Source organism: Corvus hawaiiensis, chromosome 10 (assembly GCF_020740725.1).
Source record: "Corvus hawaiiensis isolate bCorHaw1 chromosome 10, bCorHaw1.pri.cur, whole genome shotgun sequence".
NCBI lineage: Eukaryota > Metazoa > Chordata > Aves > Passeriformes > Corvidae > Corvus > Corvus hawaiiensis.
The window spans coordinates 13,553,466-13,575,577 of record NC_063222.1 but is presented as its reverse complement, the minus strand read 5'-3'; the positions used below and the strand labels follow the sequence as shown (position 1 = coordinate 13,575,577).

General features: G+C 37.8%; 2 protein-coding genes across 7 annotated transcripts in view; both read left to right on the top strand.

The window, feature by feature from the left end:
* Nucleotides 1–19,982, top strand: part of ATR (ATR serine/threonine kinase) — a 39,539-nt gene extending 19,557 nt beyond the window's left edge. For all 3 annotated transcript variants that reach the window (XM_048314729.1, XM_048314728.1, XM_048314730.1), the window contains 24 exons: nt 84–199; nt 1,015–1,135; nt 2,012–2,149; nt 3,350–3,557; nt 4,056–4,234; nt 5,064–5,228; nt 5,584–5,675; nt 6,252–6,343; nt 6,713–6,890; nt 8,108–8,284; nt 8,665–8,824; nt 9,373–9,552; nt 10,890–11,032; nt 11,427–11,524; nt 12,605–12,837; nt 13,530–13,664; nt 14,295–14,495; nt 14,810–14,953; nt 15,702–15,852; nt 16,544–16,700; nt 16,830–16,983; nt 17,917–18,068; nt 18,318–18,423; nt 19,398–19,982. In XM_048314729.1, the coding sequence (XP_048170686.1) occupies nt 84–199; nt 1,015–1,135; nt 2,012–2,149; nt 3,350–3,557; nt 4,056–4,234; nt 5,064–5,228; nt 5,584–5,675; nt 6,252–6,343; nt 6,713–6,890; nt 8,108–8,284; nt 8,665–8,824; nt 9,373–9,552; nt 10,890–11,032; nt 11,427–11,524; nt 12,605–12,837; nt 13,530–13,664; nt 14,295–14,495; nt 14,810–14,953; nt 15,702–15,852; nt 16,544–16,700; nt 16,830–16,983; nt 17,917–18,068; nt 18,318–18,423; nt 19,398–19,571 (3,654 nt within the window). In that variant the 3' untranslated portion in view covers nt 19,572–19,982. The remainder of the gene's footprint in view (nt 1–83; nt 200–1,014; nt 1,136–2,011; nt 2,150–3,349; nt 3,558–4,055; nt 4,235–5,063; nt 5,229–5,583; nt 5,676–6,251; nt 6,344–6,712; nt 6,891–8,107; nt 8,285–8,664; nt 8,825–9,372; nt 9,553–10,889; nt 11,033–11,426; nt 11,525–12,604; nt 12,838–13,529; nt 13,665–14,294; nt 14,496–14,809; nt 14,954–15,701; nt 15,853–16,543; nt 16,701–16,829; nt 16,984–17,916; nt 18,069–18,317; nt 18,424–19,397) is intronic.
* Nucleotides 19,983–21,172: 1,190 nt separating this feature from the next.
* XRN1 (5'-3' exoribonuclease 1) overlaps nt 21,173–22,112 on the top strand; it is a 41,981-nt gene continuing 41,041 nt past the window's right edge. For 2 of the 4 annotated variants that reach the window (XR_007205604.1, XM_048313777.1), the window contains exon 1: nt 21,173–21,352. Coding sequence is in view for 3 of the 4 variants with exons in the window: in XM_048313777.1 (XP_048169734.1) it covers nt 21,278–21,352 (75 nt within the window). In the remaining variant the exon portion in view is untranslated. The remainder of the gene's footprint in view (nt 21,353–22,112) is intronic. The other 2 variants (XM_048313776.1, XM_048313775.1) reach the window with 1 other exon arrangement.

Here is a 22,112-nt window from a genome sequence, read left to right as displayed (position 1 = left end):
AAGATCATATACATGGGGTTTTGTACTGTGGTATGAAAATTGTCATGGCTAACTTGGTGATGTTGTAAACCATGCCTTTTCAGGAGTTACTGTCCATCTATGACTGTAGAGAGACTAACACTGACTGCCCTGGCTCCAGGCTTTGGAGGAGGTTTCCTGAGCACGTGCAGGAGATCTTGGAACCTCACTTAAACACACGGTATATGACAGCTTAAGCAATGTCTTTTCATAACATATCTAAATGCTTTTCTCTCCAGGCCAGTATTAACTTCATATGGTTTTGTATTGTCACTCTTCTGGGAAGAGTGATACGCATATATACAAAATTCAAAGAAGGTCTTTCTACAAAAAGCTGAATTAGCACTTACTTGGAAGTAATTCTCTCTAAATCAAACAAGCAAAACTTGGAGCTCATACTTTGCCCAGGTCTGCCTGTTTGTCCCTAGAGCACTGGCTTATATGATGTTTTGAAGCTTTTGTTTGTTTTCTTTCCCCTGTACTCAAGTCTATTAACATTCCATTACTGCTACCTTCTATCAAGTAGGAGGAGCTCAGTGAGTTTTAATTTGACTTCTTCTTCACATTATTTTTATCATTACTTCAACCAAATGAAACTTCAAATTATGTTTGTGTCTTAACTTGAAATATTCAGTTTCCTTTCTATTTCCTCATGAAGACAGTCATGCTCACCTGTGATAAGCTTTACCTTTTTTAGAAAACATACTTTCTGGCCTTTCCAACTGCATTTCTTAAAACTGATACAAATAGCACGTTAAAATATACTTACAAGCAACCTAACAAATTATGAGAATTTTTATTTCATATTTCATTTTAATAAGCTCTAGAATAAAATATGTTGATTACCGAAAGTAGGTTTTTAAATTCTATTTCTAAAGATTCAAAGATGGAACTTAATACTGTTCCAGTGAGGGAATTTAATAACTAACAATGTGCTCTTGTTTATTATATTAAATAAAAAGTTAGTTTTATTAAATGGATATTTTAAAATTACAGGTACAAGAGTTATCAGAAGGCTGTAAATTGGTCTAAGGTGAAGAAGCCAATTTACTTAAGCAAATTAGGTGATAATTTTGCAGAATGGTCAGCAACTTGGGCAGGTTATCTTATAACAAAGGTAAGAGAATAAATCTTTCTTTAATGCTCCTTGCAACACAGTTCTTGAACCTTATTTCAGTTTCTGCAGGTCAGGGATAGATGGGAGAATATGGCTGTTGGCTGCAGGCCTCTTAAAGGACCTCCCTGCTTCTTCAGCAGGATACTGCACTCTCCCTTCTCCAGCACTGGTTCTTGGCTAGGCTTCACAAGCAGTGTTGAAGCTAAAAGCCAAGGAAACTTGCCTTTGTCCAGAGACTCTTGTGAAACTGAGTGCACTGACAAATGCTTGTGAAAAGTATCTGAAATGCTTCTGGATTTACCTTTTCAGTTTCGGAAAGATTTCCCTGTAGCTCCATAATCCCAGCACATAAAAAGTACTTATATCTTCTTTTTCTTTTCCCTTTCCAATATCTAAGTGACCGACCAAAAATGTCACTTCCAAATCAACCAGTGTAAGAAGCGAATTAAATTGCAGTAGCTCAGTAACTACACTGTCCTCTTTCAGACAGAGAAGAGTTTAATGTTTTAATAATTTCCTACTTTCTACAGGCTTTTAAGGGCAGAAGAGAGGCTGAGTGTAGTGGTAGACTCAGCCTTAAGGTTTTTTTCTATGGCCAGTGCAAGTTCACAATGGTGTAAAAAACATGGAAAAGTGGAAATGTAAGCAGTGCTTACCTGTCTTTTGTGCTATCAGCAGTTGCTACATGTAATAGCAGCTACCATCTGGCATCCCTGTTGCAGATTTAAGTCTGATGAACCTTCTGTAGGAGACAAGTATCTTAAAATTACTGGGTGGACTAGAATTTGTGTTCGTCAACAAAAGGAAATCTATTAAGTGTTCAGGCATTTGCACTTTTGTAATGATGCTTTTCCTGGAAATAATATTTTTCTATAGGTACGACATGATCTTGCCAGAAAAGTTTTTGATTGCTGCAGTATTATGATGAAAAATGACTATAAAGTGACAATTTATCTCCTTCCACACATCCTTGTCTATGTTTTGTTGGGATGCAGTCAAGAGGATCAGCAAGAGGTGAGATATATAAGATGGTAATGTTTTTCACAGGAATGGTCAGGAGCTGTTCTTCCTAAGAGCTGCCCAGCTCTGCAGTATTATATAGACCTACATGAATAAATTGTTTAGGTGTTAAACTCTTTTTTGTGTATTAATAATATAAATTTTCTGACAGGATTTTGAATATACTCATACAAGTTTGTGTTGGAACTGCTTTTCTGTGGGTTTCCATCGATTTGTTCAGTTGGGTCTAGGATGAGATATTATGTAGTTAATAATGACTGCAGTAACATCAAGAGCTGGAGTGGTACAAAGAGGAAGTGTGCAACAAAAACAACCAATAAATTGAATTCGTATAATTCCAAGAATTCAGGCTTACATTTTTTTCTTCTCTTTTGCATACAATTACAGTTTCAGTGGATAAACTGTTTAGCTACCAGATTCATGTGGAGCAGGATTCCTAGATGTGTTGTAGCAAAGCAGGAGCGGGAGAGAAGTCGTCTTGCTTTCCTTCAGTTTGCTTGAGCTGTCAGTGCATGTGCCCATGTGCTGCCATTTTTACTGGGAGCAGCACATGTATGTAGAGAGACATGCAAGTTTGCAAGGACTCTTTTGTAAGCATGTCCTGGATGAAACAAAGGAAGTAGAAGATAGTGAAAAGTATAACCTGCATTCCATTAATTTGAAATTTCACAGCTAAAACACCTGTGTTTAAACACTGTGGGTGTGTAGAGGCGTATGATGATTTTTCTTCTGTGAACAAGTACATCCACAATAAGCATCTGTTCTGTATGTTAACTCATATTTTATGGACTAAAACAAACAGAAACAGATATTTTGTCATGTTATTTACCTAAACATAAGCAAAAAAATTCATCTGTGATCTAATAACCAGTAGATAACTTTGTTCATACAAAATCTTGAAGTATTGTGTTTGTAGAAGAGATGCAGTAGCATTTATTGTATCTTGAAACCTAAAGGCTTCCTCCCTGTATGGAACCCCTTGACAACAGCTGCCACTTGGTTTGCCATTTCTTCCTTTTGAGATTATGGGACAACAAGATCATGAAAATAAGCCCCAAATTATTAAAATATACATTTAAAGTGTCTAAAATATACATTTAAAGTATCTGGTATTTTAGTTTGACTTTTGTGTTAATTGCTGTTTCCTACTGTTTTGCTGCTGGTGTGACACTTGTGTCTTTTACCTTTGCGTAGGTTTACATGGAGATCATGGCTGTTCTGAAACACGACGACCAGTCCAGCAGGAGACTTGAAGACAGCACATCTGATCTGAGTCAGCTGAGCACACAGACAGTGTTCTCCATGCTTGATCATCTCACTCAGTGGGCTAGACATAAGTTTCAAATACTCATTGCTGAGAAAAATGCTGGCAAGTGTAGCAAAGACAGAAGTGATCTAAAAAGTGAGTGATGCTTATTTTATTTAAAATGGCATTAACATTATTCAAAGAAGTATTTTATTTATGTTTGCAGCTTTACATTATGACCGTTTACAAATGCTGTATTAGTATAATATGTAATCTGTTTTATGGTTTCTTAATATCATACTGTGATTTCCACCCCAAATGCCTTTTCTGAATGGCTGTTGCAAGAAATACAGATTTAAAATTTGAACAATGAAATGTTAATTTCTTGATAGTTCTCTAAAAATTCAGTTTAACTGAATATTATATGTAATATTATATATAATATATAATATTCTGTGCTGTATTGCAAGATGTACGAAGTTCACCAGAATTGCTTTAAATAAATTGTTGTTGACAGAAGAGAAAACCATGTTCTTAAATTAGTACAGTTATCTCACTAAACTGTTCCATGAGTTAATTGAATTTTGATGCATAAATTATTCTCATAAATGAAACCTCAATTGACAGACTTTTTAATATGTCTTTTTTCAATAGCATCAAGTGAGGACTATGGAGAATATCAAAATGTGACACGTTTTCTAGACCTTATTCCTCAGGATACACTGGCTGTGGCCTCCTTTCGCTCCAAGGCTTACACAAGGGCTGTGATGCACTTTGAATCATTTATCACAGAGAAGAAACAAAATATTCAGGAACATCTTGGATTTCTTCAGGTTCTGAAGTTCTTTTTGGTTTTTGTTTTTATTTTAAAATGAAAATGTATATGATGAATAAAGCTTGGTCAAATTCTTCATTGTGATGGGAAGAAGAAAAGATGGATACAAGCATTTAGTCATCTGTGTTTCAGCATATTTAGTACTTTCTCTTGCTTGGCATGCTTTTTATATGAAAAGGAATGAGTAGCTTTCTAGTGTATAGTAAAATCCCGAAAATAATTAAATGTCAGTTTGTTGATAACATTTATTGCTTTGAAGTTGGCTCTGTGCCTTTTGTCAGAAAATACAGCCAACTATAATAACAAAAAAAAAAAAAGCCAAAGCACATTTGAAGAAATTCCAAGTGGCTTATTCTAAAGTAGAAAAAGAGCCAATGCTAAAGGTGTTTCAAATTATATAAATTAGTTTCGAGAAGTAATTTAACCTCTGGGATAATCCTGTTTGTGGTTCCCAATGGTTTATATACCTCAGTGACATTTCAAATTTAAAAAAACTTAGTATGTTGCTTTTTCACCTAAAGTAATCTTCATCTTTATGCTATCAGGTAATAGTAGGATATTTACTTTGCTCTGCATACAGATGGTTTCAGGTAGCTTCATGTAGTACTCTATAGTATGAGAACGTAAGTATTACTGTATTCCAGGCAAAAGTAGGGCTCAACTTTGGAAGGAGCCCAGCAAAACTGACATCTTCCATGAAAGTTTATTGCTACCAAGTCCTACAGGGTAGTGTGTGCTCCATGTTCAAGAAGTTGTGTGATTTTGCACATTATCTATAAAACAAATTCTTGGTTTTAATGGCCATGTCCAATTCTGTTTGAATAAAGAAGTTGTATGCTGCTATGCACGAGCCAGATGGAGTGGCTGGGGTGAGCGCCATTCGGAAAGCAGAGCCATCTCTCAAAGAACAAATCCTTGAACACGAAAGTATTGGCTTGTTAAGAGATGCAACAGCCTGCTATGATAGGGCTATCCAACTGGAACCTGATCAGGTAAATAGAAAACTTTTTTTTTTCTTTAAATAAATATAATTATTATTTTTAATCTTATTAGCTCACAGAAGACTAAGGCGAGGAAACCTCTTTAGAATATTTAAGTAAACTAGGAATCTAAGTGTTGTAGCAGCTGCTAAATCATTATTGCTGTTGGAAGTATCTTATGAAGTGAAACAAATCTCTTACTGGATTTTTTGAATGTTCATTTAACTTCTGGTGCAATTAGTTATGCTTTTTTGTATTCTAAAAAGCACCCAAATGGGCATATTTCTTCCTTCAGGCTGCGATGAATTTCATTAATGTGTATATGTGGGGTTTTCATTTGTTGTTTTGGTTTTTTCCCTATTTCTAGATTATTCACTATCATGGTGTAGTGAAGTCCATGTTAGGCCTTGGTCAGTTATCTACTGTAATTACTCAGGTCAATGGAGTGCTTGCAAACAGGTACTGTAAACATCTAATACACATTTTATTTGAATAATATGAAGCTCTGGTATAAATCTCTGTCTCAGTAACTACTTCTGCTCATTATCAAACATTTCAGGCTTATTAAATATAATTGAATTAGCAGTGTGAAGCTAGAAAAATTTGAGTGTTTTATCTATAAATTATTTATTTCAAGAAGTCTAGAAATTTTTGTAGATTTTGTCTGCACTCTGAGCAGTGTTGGTATGTGCTTTAATTTCTTAGATAGAATTTTTTCATTGTTTCCCATGTTACTGATGCCATTGGTATTCTGTAGTCTAATAGGTAAATGGATTAAAAGATGGTAGGTTTTGATGTGTACCACAGAAGTGAAATACACTCTTTGGAGATTGCATTTATGGGATCATGTTGTACAACTCTTTTGTTACCAGTGCACATCCTTTGATTTTGCTGACTCTCATTAGAAGCAAGCTTATCTTGCCTCTTTTCAAGTAAGACAAGTTTTATATAAAGAACATTTGCTAATATAATGTAGGATTAACATACTGAGAGGAGACAGCACAAAATTTTATTGCCTTTTCTTTCTTTTAATAGGTCTGAATGGATTTCTGAATTGAACACTTACAGAGTGGAAGCAGCCTGGAAACTGTCACAATGGGATTTACTGGAAAATTATTTGGCTTCAGGTAAGTTATTATTATATAAAAAGTATTAATACTTCATTGCATTTCTGAACAATTGTATGTTTTAGTTTAATCATCTTGAATCCAGGGGCAGCTGTTGTCGTTTGTCTTGGATTTTACTGGTAGGCAGGTTGGTTCTGTCTGTCTTCTGGGTTTTGTAACTGTATTTGATTGTAACCTGGACAGTCTTTGAGCAGAAGTTTGGAGTGCATGTATATTTTGGGTCTGTTTGGCTGGGTGGATTGTGGAGTTGAATTATACAGTGTAACTTAGATCTGAGATAACATTATTTTTCCAGTAGTATGTTAAGACGAATTAGCACATTCAGGTTAAGCTGCTTAAGGAAGCAGAGTCTTCTTTTTCTCCCCAAAGATGCAAAGTCCACTACTTGGAGTGTCAGACTGGGACATTTATTATTATCAGCCAAAAAGAAAAATGAAGCAGCTTTTTATGAGACGCTCAAGGTTGTTCGAGCAGAACAGATTGTGCCCCTTTCAGCAGCGAGCTTCGAAAGAGGATCCTATCAGCGAGGATATGAACACATTATCAGGTTTCTCATTTTCATGTCGCTATTTTAAAATTCAGAAATCACATAATCAAGTATGCAGCAGCAATAATTTTGCATTTCAACAGTACATGGTACTGGTGTGCATTTTTTGTCACCTATTTTTTTTTTCAATTCATCCAACTGAAAACCTTTGATTAATTAGGAATTTATATTTCTCCTCCATGGAAAACTTTCACAATAGTACTATGGGGTATAGTCTTTCAAAATCAGCTAGCAAGCTAATGTAAATGTCAGATAATAAAAATCAGCAATTTAATTCCATGCTTGAAGTAGTACAAATAGGCCAGTAACTCCATTAATTTAAGAGCATTTCTTTTGGTCCATATGGAGACTGAAAAGCGCTCCCTTTTTTATCAAGAAAGAGCAGTAAGAATTAAACCATATCCCTTTTGGTAGTTCTACTTTTCTACTTAGACTTCTAATTTGGCTGTAGTAGACTAAAATGTGAGTAGCCTTTTTGAATAAAAAGACTTAATACTTCTGCACTTTAAGTGCACCCTTTTGGCAAGATGTTGCCTGAAGCCAGTTGAAGTGTGTGTTTTACTTCTTAATTCTATTTTATGTTGGTAATTTCTCCAGTGTTGTTTGGGAAAAGAAGTTTGAGTATTGAGAAAGAAATGTTTCAAAGTAGTTTCCTTTAGCCATTGATCCAGGCTACTTGGAAGCCTTCCAAGAGTCACTGTTTCTCTGTCAGATGTACCCACTACATTTGTACCCACTGCTCTCTGCCAGTGAGAACTGGGGCATTTACAACCACTCAGCTTTCCGTCTTTACAGTGACAGATAATAACAGTAATGGTATTTTTAAATAAATGGAATAACTTCACTTCAAGTAAAAGTACATTGCTTTTAAAATGGGATTTGTTGAAAATACTAGACTTTCTGAAGAATTATTGCTGAAAGTAATGGACAGAAATAGTCTTTCTAAAGATCGACTTCCTGTCCAAGTGATCTACATTGTCTCTGTTCAGCAGCTTGGCAAAGGAATATTAAGGAAATAACTAATCAGTTTACAAATCCTTTATGTTGTGTGCTTGCTTTTGCTGCATTTTTGCTTTTAGAATAAATCTTACTGGATGACATTATTTACAGAGACAGATTTTTAGAAAGTAAATGGCAAAAAACTCTGTAAAATTTGCATGTATCTCAAGACAGCAATCAATTTTCAACACTTTTTTTCCTTTATTTTGCTAACAAAGGTTGCATATGCTGTGTGAGTTGGAACACAGTATTGGGCCAATGTTTCAGCAACCAGATGGTGACCACAGTAGAGATTCCCTGAATTGGTGTGCTCGCATTGAAATGACCCAAAACTCTTACAGAGCAAAAGAACCCATTTTAGCACTGAGAAGGGCTTTGCTTAGTCTCAGTAAAAGGTGAGGATGTGACTGTTTCTTGTCTATTTTGTATTCTCAGTAATACTCTGTGTTTCCATATGTGTAAGAAGAGAGAAGATAAAACTGGAAATTTCTTGTAGACAAAAGTAGTCCTCAAATATTATGTACCTTCAAAATAGAGAGGAAAAGTGGTATCTATAGGAAAGAGAAGCAAGAAACAGGAAGAAGGTGTATTTGTTTCTAGGCCTAAATGGAAACAAGGGTGAAACAAATGTATTAAAATAGTTTTAAATTATTATTATGTAGTATATAGCTTATTAAGAAATTCAACTTGTGTTTCAACACATTGTGATATTTACTTCAGATTTTCTAGCATTTATAATAGAAATGTTTCATTTTCTGCAAAAATGTCTTTGCAGTCAGGATTACAGTGAGCTTGTTGGTCAGTGTTGGCTTCAGAGTGCTAGAGTTGCAAGGAAAGCTGGTCATCACCAGACTGCCTATAATGCTCTGCTGAATGCTGGAGAATCGACGCTCTCAGAACTTTATGTAGAAAGAGCAAAGTGGCTCTGGTCCAAGGTAAGGAAAACAAAAATGGAATTTAATTTCTTTAATGCAAGAAAATAATATTTTTAGTTTTCTTCAAGAAAAAAATGGCACAAAATCAGCATATGTAAAACAAGGTATGTCAGTTGGGACTATGAACACATTGCAGCTGATCCTCCAGCTTCTGGTCAGCCCTTTTCTGTATGCATAGCCCTTTTCTGTATGCACTGACCTTTCTGGCACCTTCATATAAAACTAGTGCATTACCTGCCTCTTTCAAAACAGCCCAGGCAAATTTAAATTGTGTTAATAGTAGACCTCTCCTTAATTTGTTTCCTTTTAACTAATAACAGTAGGCAGCAAACATGAGGGCAATTATTGTGATACACCTAAAGGCGCAACAATGCTGAGATAACAAGGAAATACAAGAAGCATTTGAAGTCAGTAATATTCAGTTACCACGGCCAGAATGGCCTAGAACACACTTGGAGTCATAGCTTTGCCTTAATAACAACTGTAAGAGGGAGGTTTTGCATTTCTCTTATTTAAAGTATATAAGATGTTTTCTGTCTTCCCCTTAGGGTGAGGTTCATGAAGCACTAATTGTTCTCCAGAAGGGGGTGGAGTTATGTTTCCCTGAAAATAAAGCACCCTGCAATAGCAAAAATCAGCTCATCCATGGTCGGGCAATGCTGCTAGTGGGCAGATTTATGGAAGAAACTGCTAACTTTGAAAGCAACGCAGTGATGAAAAAGTATAAGGTAATCTGGAATACTACTGTTAACAAGGCAGGAGCTTTGAATAATAATGTATTCCTTAAGTAAGCTGTCATTCTGCTCCTGATGATGTCAAATATAACATAAATGGGATTAAATAGTGCATCAGTGTGTAGGAGGGAAGCAGTTCCTGTAAAGATTTTACTGTCTTAACCAGGTTTAATGTAACACATCAGTACAGTTCTCATCAGTGACAGCTACAAATACTTCATATAATTGTTTTAAAATAAACAAGTTAAAGAAGCATGGCTTTTTTCTCATGCTTACACAGATTAGAATTCCTCACTAAAATGTGGACTACTCCAAATACACAAAGTTGACTTGGTGATACATTGCACTACTCTTCAGTGTTATTTCTCTCTCTGATAGTGACTTGTAACTGTGCTTTAAATATGCTTCCAGTCTCTGAAGAACTAGGAAAAGGGACAGCTGGTATGTTCTTCTTGAACAATACAGCACTGCATGCTTCATCTTGTGATGCCTGTGAAATACTTTTTGGCATTGATTAATATTGCCTCCTAAAACAGTGGGAGATATACATGTTTATGTTTCCTTAAAAGCAGCATGTCTCCTATCCAAGTTTTGGCATTTGATACTGTTACTGTTACTGCTGTCTTACTAAATAACATACTTTGTAACAGTCACTTAGAGAGATCTGTAAATGTATTAAATCAAATGAAGGTTGAAATAATGAAAACAAATGAAATTTCTGTGGATTTTACGGAAACACTAATGCTCAGAACTCTCTGCTAAGTATTGGCACAGGAAAGAAACCAGTGTTACTAGAGAAGGGATGTGCCTCTCACCAACTTACCTCTTTTCTGATACGTCACACAATTTTTTGTTTTTCTTTTAAACATCATGATGTAGAAGGAGAACAGAAACGTGAAAAATGTGGAATCATAGATTCATTTAGGTCAGAAGGATCATCGGGTCCAACTGTTAACATCCTGCTGTTTCACTTTTCAAAAAGCTCTAAGAAACTCAGTACTGAGTTTATTAGGATCAGGAACCTGATTTTAATGAAAGTGTGATCTTTCCTAGTTCAGGAATCCCATATCATTCTGTCTTGAATTGTCTTGCTGTCTCCAAACCCAAAAGGTATTCAAAGCCAAAAGACTTCTAGTTTGTAGAGGCAATTATCTTGAGGCAAAGTTAGAATTTTTGGAGTTACAGGGTTAAGAATTAATACTTTTTTTTGCATGTACTCTGCACAATGTAACTAATACAAGATGCTTGTTTCTTGAGAATAATTTTTTTATTTTTTATTTTTAAGTTAGCATCCTCTCAAAAGTAATTATCTCATTTTGATTTTGTTGCAGGATGTTACAGTTTTCTTGCCAGAATGGGAAGATGGACATTTTTATCTTGCAAAGTACTATGATAAATTAATGCCGATGGTAACTGACAACAAGATGGAAAAACAAGGAGATCTGATTAGATACATAGTTCATCACTTTGGCAGGTTAGAGGGGAACTTTGCTTAGTTTCTATAGAAGGATGATTATTATACTGGGAAAAAACATTTCTGTAGGAATATATTGTCTTTCACCAATTCAGACTGACTCAAATTTTTATGCAGTATTGTAAAACAAAATACTGCGTGCTTCCTTTTTTTTTTCATACCTAATTAATTTTTTTCACTAAACAATTGTCTGTCTTCTGTCAGACAGTTAATTGTTTCATCTGTGGTTTTGAGTAGTAAAAACAAACCCTTTGTATATTTTTGGTTGTTGCAGATGCATTAAAATGCTGACATAAATTTCTAAAGTTAGAATGGAATGTTAAATATGAATGTAAAATTTTTCTTACTTCTAATATCATCATTAACATACTTTGATTTAAATGTGTAATCACAGGTCTCTACAGTATGGAAACCAATTCATCTATCAGTCAATGCCAAGAATGTTGTCTTTATGGCTGGACTTTGGAGCAAAAGCATATGAATGTGATAAAGGTAGAACATTTTTTCCCAGTACATAGTTTCCATGTCATTCTTTTGAATAGATGATTGAAAGAACAGTGAAGTATAATTGCAGTTCTTTGTTTAGATTTATTGCCTGAGGCTATATGGAAACAAGAAAGTACTACTATTCTTGTTAAATACGGGATGTTAATATGCAGGAGAGTATTAATTATTTTAATTAAATCCTCCAGATTTTAAAAATAATATAATGAGACAGCATTGTTCCTTGGGTAACTGAAGTCATTAAATACATATAGGGAAAATCCTTGCATGCCCTTGGTCACCATTTTTGAGTCGTCTCATGAGTGATGAGTAGTAGTTTTGTATGCACTTGCTACAGTAAAGTGTTAGGCTTTGGGGCTTTTTTTCAATTTGTTTTGGTTCCACTCGGAATTTTACTGAAATTTTACCCCTCATTTTACTGAAATGAAGGGGAAAAAAAAATCTTGTAGGCAGGGAGCAGGAAGGCATGTGAAACTAACACCACAGATGCATTTTGGGTGGGAGATCTTGGTACAAATGAAAATTGCAAACATTGCTTGCAGGTCTGGAGTGAAGCAGACAGTTGTGCTCCTTGATCTTGTCCTCATTCTACACACTTAGGTCAACTGTGTTTGGCTGCAGGCACATCAGGTCCTGCTCTCTGAGGTGCTGCTGTGAAACTCATGCTGGGCCCTCAGGTGCAGGGGTGGAGATCGGAGCAGATGTGCTAATTTCATCCAATGGAAAGACTTTCTTCATTTCCTCTCCACTAAAGAACATTGGAATCCTTTTATCAGGCAAATACATGGAGTGTTTTTAGTTTGTTCTATGCCATTGTATCATTTTAGAGAAGTAATTTTAAGAGTGTAAAGAGAGCTTTTAATTTCCTGGTATTCTGCTTAGTTAAATAGCATATGTATTCAGTCACTGTATGCTGTGTTAAAAAGAACTTTACAGTAGGAGCTTTTTTGTTGCCTTCAGGTTTTTTTGGCTTATGAAAATTGCTATTATTCTATAGGCTTGGTTTAAATGACTTTCCATTTCCAGTGGGGAAAACCAGGAACATAGTCTTTTCCTTTTATTTTTCAGCTGGTCGTTCAGAACGTGTTCAAATGAAAAATGATCTGGCTAAAATAAACAAGGTGATTACAGAGCACACCAATCACCTGGCACCTTACCAGTTCCTGACAGCCTTTTCTCAGCTCATCTCCCGAATCTGCCATTCTCATGATGAAGTCTTTGCAGTTCTGATGGTGATTGTTGCTAAAGTGTTTTTAGCCTATCCACAGCAAGCAATGTGGATGATGACTGCTGTGTCCAAGGTATTTTGATATGTATAGCTACACCTTTATTAAGTTTACAAAACTGCTTTTCTCAGAAATGTAAATATAACCTATTTTACTCTAAGCTGATAAGAAGGAATTGAGAGTTTAAGTGTTGTGATACAGTGTTGTGGAAGAGGATATCAATGCCATCACTGCAAAATATTTTATTGCAGTCTTAATTCAGATATTACAGTTTAAATGTTCCAAATTGGAATGCTAATGTGCATCCAAACTTGTATGGTATATTAGGAAAGGAAATTTGAATAACAAATAGCTGATGAATTGTGTAGTTATGAGCAACAGATTTTGTTTCATTTACTAATTGTGTTACAGTACTTTCAGTTTTATACTCAACTTAGTAGATAGATGTACTACTAAGTATTTGGCAGTAAGGTTATTCCGAAGCAGACTGGGAAGCATGATGAATGCTCTTTCTTTAGTCTGGTGAAATAACATTCAGGATACATTGACATATTCTCGAATATTGGCCTTTATGTTGTGGGACTCCCAAGAATGGTTTCAGAAGTAATAACCCCCACGCACACCCAGTAACAGTACCACAATTGAAGCACATCCTTCTCCAGATATTAAATATGATAAGCAATAAGTAGAGGAAAGAATTAATTACTGGGGGGGGGGTGATTCTTCAACTCATTGTTTAATAAATTTTAACTTTACTTTTTTTTCAGTCCTCTTACCCTATGCGTGTCAATAGATGTAAGGAAATTCTAAACAGAGCTATTCACATGAAGGAATCTTTAGGAAAATTTATTGGAGATGCCACACGCCTTACGGACAAGCTGTTGGAACTCTGCAACAAACCGGTACTTACAAAAATAAATTAATGCGTGTCATAGGATTATTCAAGAATGTAATGCAAAAGCTGCTTCTGATTGCTTTCATTAGCCAATTCATAATATTAATTATATTAATATTAATAGTAATATATTAATGCTTATACATAGATATTAATTATTATTAATAATTATATTACTTTGTAATATTACTGCAGTTCAGCAGAAACTACACTGTGTTGTAAAAGATTTAAAATAGCTCTCAATCGAGCACATTGTAAAATATTTCAGTACATAATGGCTTGTTTCACAGTGCATGGGCTTTACATTGTTTTGTACTTTCACATATTCATGTCCATTAATTTTCAGAGTTTTACTGTAAAAATAGGGTGAGTGTGCTGTTATGAACAAATTAATTTGATAATAAAGGTAAAACTAAATGAATTCTTTCATTTTTCTGTATTTATATTCAAAGTGAAAAATAAGTCTGCCATAACAGCCAGATATATTACTTCTGGATTATTTAATTTGCAATGTAGCTTGCTGGTTTTTTTAATTACAATAAGCATTTATTATTTATTAGTTAATGTGAAACAGCAGTATTATTTTAAGTGTTAATTTTAAATGTTATTGTTAACTTTGATCAACATTTTTTTCAAGGTTGATGGAAACAGCTCAACATTAAGCATGAATATTCATTTCAAAACACTGAAAAGATTAGTAGAAGAGCACACATTCAGTGAAATTCTCATTCCCTTACAATCTGTAATGATACCGACTCTTCCTTCAATTCCTGGTACCCATGCTAACCATGACCCTTTTCCCGGATGCTGGGCCTACATTGCAGGCTTTGATGATGCGGTAAGGCTCTAGTTGGCACATGTTTTTTCACTTCATGTTAAACAAATGTAGCTGCAAATACGTGTTTTCCCTAGAAATGGGAGGAACTAATAGGAGATTCCATAATTACTCTTGTGGCAACTGAGTTGCTTCTGTCACAGCAGCCTGAGGCAGGTGTGGCCTCTTGGCACTTAGATAAAGTTTTGGTCTGAGGTTAATGTGCTGCAGCACCATGGGAATGCTAACACGATTGGTTGCAGTGGTTTATTACAATTACACACTTTATTTCGGATAATCCGATAGAGAAGTTAGTAAAAAACTTCATTTTTCTTTAGGTGGAAATTCTTGCCTCACTTCAAAAGCCAAAAAAGATCACCTTGAAAGGTTCAGATGGGAAATCTTACATTATGATGTGCAAGCCTAAAGATGATCTAAGAAAAGACTGTCGGCTGATGGAATTCAACTCCCTTATTAATAAGGTTTGATGAATGAGACAACCAGATGCATTATACTTATTGACCAGGACAGAACACTGAGCTATTTAACAAAAAAAAGCCAATTTAGCTTGAGATAAAGCTCACTGGAAGAAAACTGGTACAAAATACCTTTTTTCAGTGAAAACTACTAGCAATTGAAAATGTATGACTTGTTACAGACTTGTGGAAACAATAACAAATTACAATATTCTGCCAAAACAATTGCTTATCCCAGCAAAAATAGAGAGGACAGGTTATTTACAGTAAATAAATACCTGTAAACTTTCTGCTGTCATGCTTAATATTTCTTATTTAGTAATTTCTAACATATTTTATAAAAAATAGGTAAATTAATCTTTTCATACTAAAGTGTTGCCATACCTCTTATTTTGGTTGTATTTTCCTCTTAACAATATGCTTAAGGTACCATGTCTTCTATGAGGTTAAAGCAAATGACAGCATCTCTGAAACACTAAAAGATTTATTTCAAATACTGCTTTTAAAGGATTTAAGCCATGTACAAGTTATGCAGTTTGACTATTTTATTGCAAAACCCTCTTTTTTTTTAAATTTACTTTGGAGAACAGATGAACATTTTGCTTGCGTTTGACCTACTGCAGACTGTGAAGCTTAGATTTGTAAATTCCAGATTGTGTGATTGGAAAGTAGTTATAGATAGAATGTAAATGCTATAGATCCATTTTGTTCCTATCTGTGTTATCAGTGAATCTCATTTTTCTTTTGTGAATAGTGCTTAAGAAAAGATGCAGAGTCCCGTAGGCGAGAGCTCCATATTCGCACCTACGCAGTGATTCCATTAAATGATGAATGTGGCATAATTGAGTGGGTGAATAACACTGCTGGTCTAAGAAATATCCTGATAAAACTTTATAAGGAGAAAGGTAAAGAAAAATATTAGACTATAGTAAAAGTTTTTAGATCTTTTTAAAGGGCTTGTATTTTAATAAGTAAATGAAACAAATGGCAAGAATCGGGCTAAATTCTAGGAAGATGTAGTCGCATGTATTTAACTATCTGCAATATATAATCATTCATGTGAGTGGTAGACTTTTGCTCTTAAATGGAAGAGAGTTGGTGCCTGGAATGAACAAGTTCCTTACAAGAACTGATACCACATGCATCTCAATACTTTCTTACATACAGTGACGTAAATTGTTTCAGCAGCAGTGCCAGCAGCATGGGAATGTATGTGCAGCACTGAATAATAAAAAATACTGTGAACTTTTTCTTTAGATTTGATTTGTTATTTTTCATTTCTGTTACATTTAGTGAGATAATTAAAATAATATACAATTGAATCAAGATTAAGAGTACAGCAGCTTTCCAGAGAAAAGATCAGATTTCTTTTGAATTTCTTGTTAACAAAGCAGCTTTCTGGTCAGTGCAATAAAAGTTCAGGGAAAAACTTTCCTGTGTCCCACAATCAACATGGTTTATAGATTATTTTTCATTTGATCATTTATTTCAACTTTATGGAGACATTTATTTTCTCTAAATTACCATATTGTAATAGCACATACAAAGCTTTATGTTTGGGGATTTCTTTTGCCTAAATTAGGAAGTCTGTTGCAGGTATCTATATGACTGGAAAAGAACTGCGGCAGCACATGCTTCCAAAGTCAGCACCTTTGCCTGAAAAGCTGAAAATGTTCAAAGAGGTCCTTCTGCCTCGTCATCCTCCCGTCTTTCATGAATGGTTTCTTAGGACATTTCCTGACCCTACTTCATGGTGAGTGACCAGGATTGGACCGGCTCAAGAACATCTACTTTGTATATTTCCCGAAGAATTAATGGGACTACAGAATAGGGACAGCTCATCCAAGGCAGTGACTCAGACGTGCCTTCTGTATTCCCACAGGTACAACAGCAGGTCAGCCTACTGCCGATCCGTTGCCGTCATGTCCATGGTGGGGTACATCCTGGGGCTGGGAGACCGGCACGGGGAGAACATCTTGTTTGATTCTTTCACTGGGGAGTGTGTGCATGTGGATTTCAACTGCCTTTTCAACAAGGTGAGAAATGCCAATTGCTGAACATGCTCTGTATTTTATATGCATATAAGTTATAAACTTCTACTGTCTTGGGGGTTTTTTCATGTTTTTACTTAAGCCTATCTGCTGTGTTCTTTCTCTTACTTGTCTCTTATTTATACGCAAAAAAGCCTGGGGTATATAAAGAAAATGTGAGCTGCAGAGGATTCTGTATGCTGCATTCAGCGAAAACCAACTTTTTGATTTAGCCAGTATCAGATTATCTGATGTGGATACACTAAAATAGCCCAAATTTTAGACTGTTTATCTTTTGTGATTCTCCTCTCTCCACCATCACCCTCTAAACAAAACTGCAATTGCTACATTCAGAATTCTGCTGTTGTGGAGAGTTTCTTGTTCTTTCTCACACAAATTCAGCAGAAAAAGTCCAACAGTTCTATAAAAATAAACTGCAGAAATTGCCAACCAGATTGGGATTTGGAATTTTGGTGTTTCAGTTGAAAGATGCTTTTGGTGTGGGACTTGTGGCCTTTTTAATTCAGATAAGTGAAGTAGAAATATTGTTGGGTTATTTCTTCTGGTTTCTTTCTAAGTAGTCTAAAGTGTCCTATACAACACTTAATTTAAAAAAAATGTTTTTAAGCAAACTTGCATTTTAGAAAAGTTAGCATTTTGCAATGAGACTAAAGAGCATAAATATGTATTTAAGAACAAAATTTTATACCCTGTATTAGTGTGTTAAAACAGGGAAAAAGAGGTTATTTGGATAATGTTATCCTTTACTCACTGTAATTTCCCCTTATTGGAGTAGGACTTGGATCTGAGCAAGCATCTCTTGCCAGCTAGGAAACTGCCACTGACAAAGATGGGGAAAAAAAACTAAAACCATTGCAAATGTTATTCTTTAATAATGCTTAAAACACCCAGGGCATACCTTTTTTTATCAATGTAAAGGGAGAAACTTTTGAAGTTCCGGAAATCGTTCCTTTCCGGCTCACTCACAACATGGTTAATGGGATGGGTCCGATGGGAACAGAAGGTCTCTTCCGAAGAGCCTGTGAAGTCACCATGAGGCTGATGCGTGATCAAAGGGAGCCTCTGATGAGGTATGGCAACTGCTTTTGCTGCAAACTCCTAAAAGCTGTCTGTAGTCTAAACGCGTGAAACACTAACTGCTGGGGAATATATATGCCAGTTCCCAGCATATGCCTATCCTGCAGCTCACTCTCACCATGACATGGAGCTAAATATAAAGCAGTAGAAATATTCAGCACTAACTACAGACTCCTGTCAGTGTTTGTGTTTTGAAAATTAAATATATTTTATGTATGATATAATTTTCTTAATTTATTTAGTGTCTTAAAGACTTTTCTCCATGATCCTCTTGTGGAATGGAGTAAACCTGTTAAAGGGAATACAAAAGCCCAGGTGAATGAAACTGGAGAAGTTGTCAATGAAAAGGTGAGTTTAAAACAAACACAACCTAAGATATTCAAATGTCAAATGTCCATTATTGTTACGAATTACGTATTTTCTAATTGAAACTTTGTCTTTTTCCTTTCATTTAAAAATTTCTCTGGTTGTTCTTTGTCATCTCTCTGTTCATCATTTTTATCTATAAAGAGTGTAGGACTTTGGGGTTCAGTCTGTACTGACGGTTGGAGACGGACGGAGACGGACGGTGACGAGATCTCTATAGGCAGATCTTGGGACATGGGGTTTATTGCAAAGGGCGTGGGTATAGGGGCACTGCTCAGAGCTGCTGCTGGCAGCTCTGAGCAGGCCCAAGAGAGCAAGAGAGTAAGCGGGTAAGAGAAAGAGAGAGCGAGAGCAAAGAGAGTGAAGAAGAAGTGATGAGAATAGAATGGAATGGTGAAGTCCTGGTTACAATACAATAAATCATCTTCTGTACTGAATATTCGAATTGTCACTAACCAATCTAATACAAGATACAAATCCTATAGCATTTACATACAGCCTATAAGAGTTCTTATATTACCATAGAGTGTTACATCTTAACTTCTAAAAACTACTCTTTGGACCCCTTCTGCTGAGCTAGTAGGGTCTGCTCTGACCCTTGGACCTGCCTGCAAGCAGAGGGTATTGTTCCATCAAGAGGGGATTACCTTCAGTCGGCCATACCATTGTTTTCCAGTTGTTCAGTAACTAAGACTTGGTATTTCAAAAGTGGCTTTCATTTCGATGTCGCCTGTAGTTTTCATATTCTCAAAATCTTTTGTCAGGCAATCATATTTATAAGGCTTTCCTGTTTCATCTTCCCCAACAAAAGAGTAGCCTTTATTTTCAGTGTAGCTGGTATAGACATCTGGATTTTGTATTAAATTATGATTTCAAACATATCCTAACAAATACTGGTTTTATTTTGAGAAGTGGAAGTTCATGAATAGTACCTTTTTTTTTTTTCTTCTTTCCAGGCCAAAACCCATGTCCTTGATATAGAACAACGGCTGCAAGGTGTCATTAAGACTAGAAACAGAATCAAAGGATTACCTTTATCTATTGAAGGACATGTTCATTACCTCATTCAAGAAGCAAGTGATGACAACTTGCTCTGCCAGATGTATATGGGCTGGGCTCCATACATGTGAAATTTGTTCCCTTTGGAATGATACCATCCACAAGTGCTGTAGCTATAATATTTGTTGGGAAGGAATGAATCAGTGGTACCTGGTTACTTCTGTTGATTTCTGGCTGCAAGCAGAAGTCATCTTCTGGTCATCCAAAATCTGTGTAAAATGTACAGTGCCCTTGCAGGAATGCTATGAATGCAGATGTGTAAGGTGTTAGGACTTACCTTTCGCACACATGTAGAAGGCAGTACATAAGAACTGCTTAAAAATTAGCCTATGCAAGTCTCTGCAAGTGTCTTACTCTGACTATAAGAAAAATTTTCATGATGTTGAAAGATGCACTCTATAAAGTACTGTGTATTTTTGTAAACATTTTTCTCATTTAGCTTAGATTAGAAAATATGACAATAAAGTTTAATATTGATATGATGTAGAGTGGTTATTTCAACTTTTCCTACTCGTATTCAGAAGGGCTTTCTAAAAATAGTCTTTCTTTCCAGCAGTAGACTTTTCTTCAGCTTCCTTCCATGTAGCCCGGCTATGTCTAGGAAAGCTTCTGGGATCTTAAATCTTAGCATGAGTAAACTGGTAAAGTGGTACGATGTTCTGAACCCTTGAGTGCAGTGCTCTAAGAAACCCTCCTGAAGGCCACCACACAGAGCTGGGAGCTGGAGAACCCTGGCAGTGCGGCTGTAATGCCAGGACAGTAGGCAGGTGATTGTACCTGTGACTGTAACATCCCTGTAGGCTCGTGAGAGCTCTGCACAGCCCCTCTTCCCTCCCTTAGAAAAAGCACGGCTCCAGGGAGTGTTTTTCAGACTCCATTTCAGAAAAGGCGTTTTAACACAGACAAGAGTAGACTAAATAAATATGGTTGACAAGCAAATACTAACTTACAGTAATGCTTGCTTTCTAGGCATCCAAATTGTAGGGAAATTAGGGGGGGAGATAGGGAAAAATTATACCCTTTTAACCCACAGTAGGCTATCATTAGAATTTTTGTACAGTGGTTTTGTTTCCGCTATTCTGAGAGACAAAAAATGCTGTTAGGTTTTGATCACAGGCTCACACTGTGGTGTAACGCTCGAGTGTTTGTTCTGTTCAGCTGAAATCCAGAGGTTTGGGAGAGTAAAATAATGGTTTTTGAACTGCTTCTAGGGCGTTTGTTTCTCTGTCGATCTAGTGGGTAATCTAGAAGTGTTGTCACTGTCCCATAAACGTGACGAGTTTTCCTAGTAAAATACTTGGAACATACTACGATCTTTTCCAGTGTGGTGTGTGAGTGCTGGCGTTCTGTGGTTTTTCCAGGCTTTACCAGTTTATCGGAGTGCAGAGAGGCGCCCAGGGAGCTGTTGCACCGGGCGTCGCCATCGCACGGGGAGCAGATTTGCTGCCCGGGGCGCGGAGACGGGGGCCCGGGGGGGGGGGGGGGGGGGGGCAGGGTGAGGGGTCGCACGCATTCGCTGCGCTCCCAGGCCCTGCGTGCGGGGGACGGCGGTGACGCGGCCAAGGGGCGGGAGGCGGCCCGGGCCCGCCCCGCTCCCGCCCCGGCGCCAGCCCCGCCCCGGCCGGGCCCGCCCCGCTCCGCCGCCGCTCTGTGCCCGCTCGCTCTCGGTGGTGCGGGCGCTCGGCCGCTGTCAGCGCGGCGCGCCGGAAGGAGGGCGGAGCGCGGCCCGCGGTGTTTGGTTCCGGCGGGGCTGTGAGGGTGGCGGGGAGCTGTGGCCATGGGGGTCCCCAAGTTCTACCGGTGGATCTCGGAGCGGTACCCCTGCCTCAGCCAGGTGCTGAAGGAGCATCAGGTGAGCTGGGGACGGAGCGCCGCTGCCTGACACGGGCCCGCCCCGGGGGGGTGGGGGTCCCGACCGGCCCCTCGGCGGGACGAGGGTGGGGGACGAGCGCGCGGGCCTTGGTCCTGGTCGGCCCTGCGGAACCGAGCCCCAGCCCAGGCCGGGTCGCCGACAGTCGGGGCGGCGCAGGGGGGCGGCTGCAGCTCGGCGGGACCTGCCGCTCGGAACGGCCGAAAGTGGTGGGATGGCGGTGGGCGATCGCTGGGGAGCGGGCGAGGGGTTCGGTGCCCCCTGACAGCCTGACTGTCTGGGCCGAGCCCGCCGCTGGCCGGGAATGGCCAGCCCGCGGCGGCTGCCGGCCCGTGGCGGTGCCCGGCTGCCCCGCTATAACTAGTACAGCCGGGCTCGCTTCCTTGTCTCTGGTTCCCCTCCGCAGCTCCGCGGTGCTGCCTCAGCACCCGGCGGCCTCGCACCCGCGGGGAGCCCAAGGTCGGAGTTTACTCCTTGTTGGGGTCAGGAAAGTTACAGCTGCTGACGGCCAATGGCGCGGTAATGACGAGGGACAGGTTTTACAGCTCTGCTGCGTTTCCTTGTTGTCGCCTGTGTCGGACAGCTTGTGTTAGCAGCTAAACCGGGAAGTATGTTCAAGCCTGGGCAACGGAAGCCGTAAATGATACTTCTGACAGCTGGACAAAGACGTCATATTTTCAGAGATGTCATGTTTGGTACCTGTTGTATACAAGCTTTTCTAATTATCATTTTCAGCTGCTGT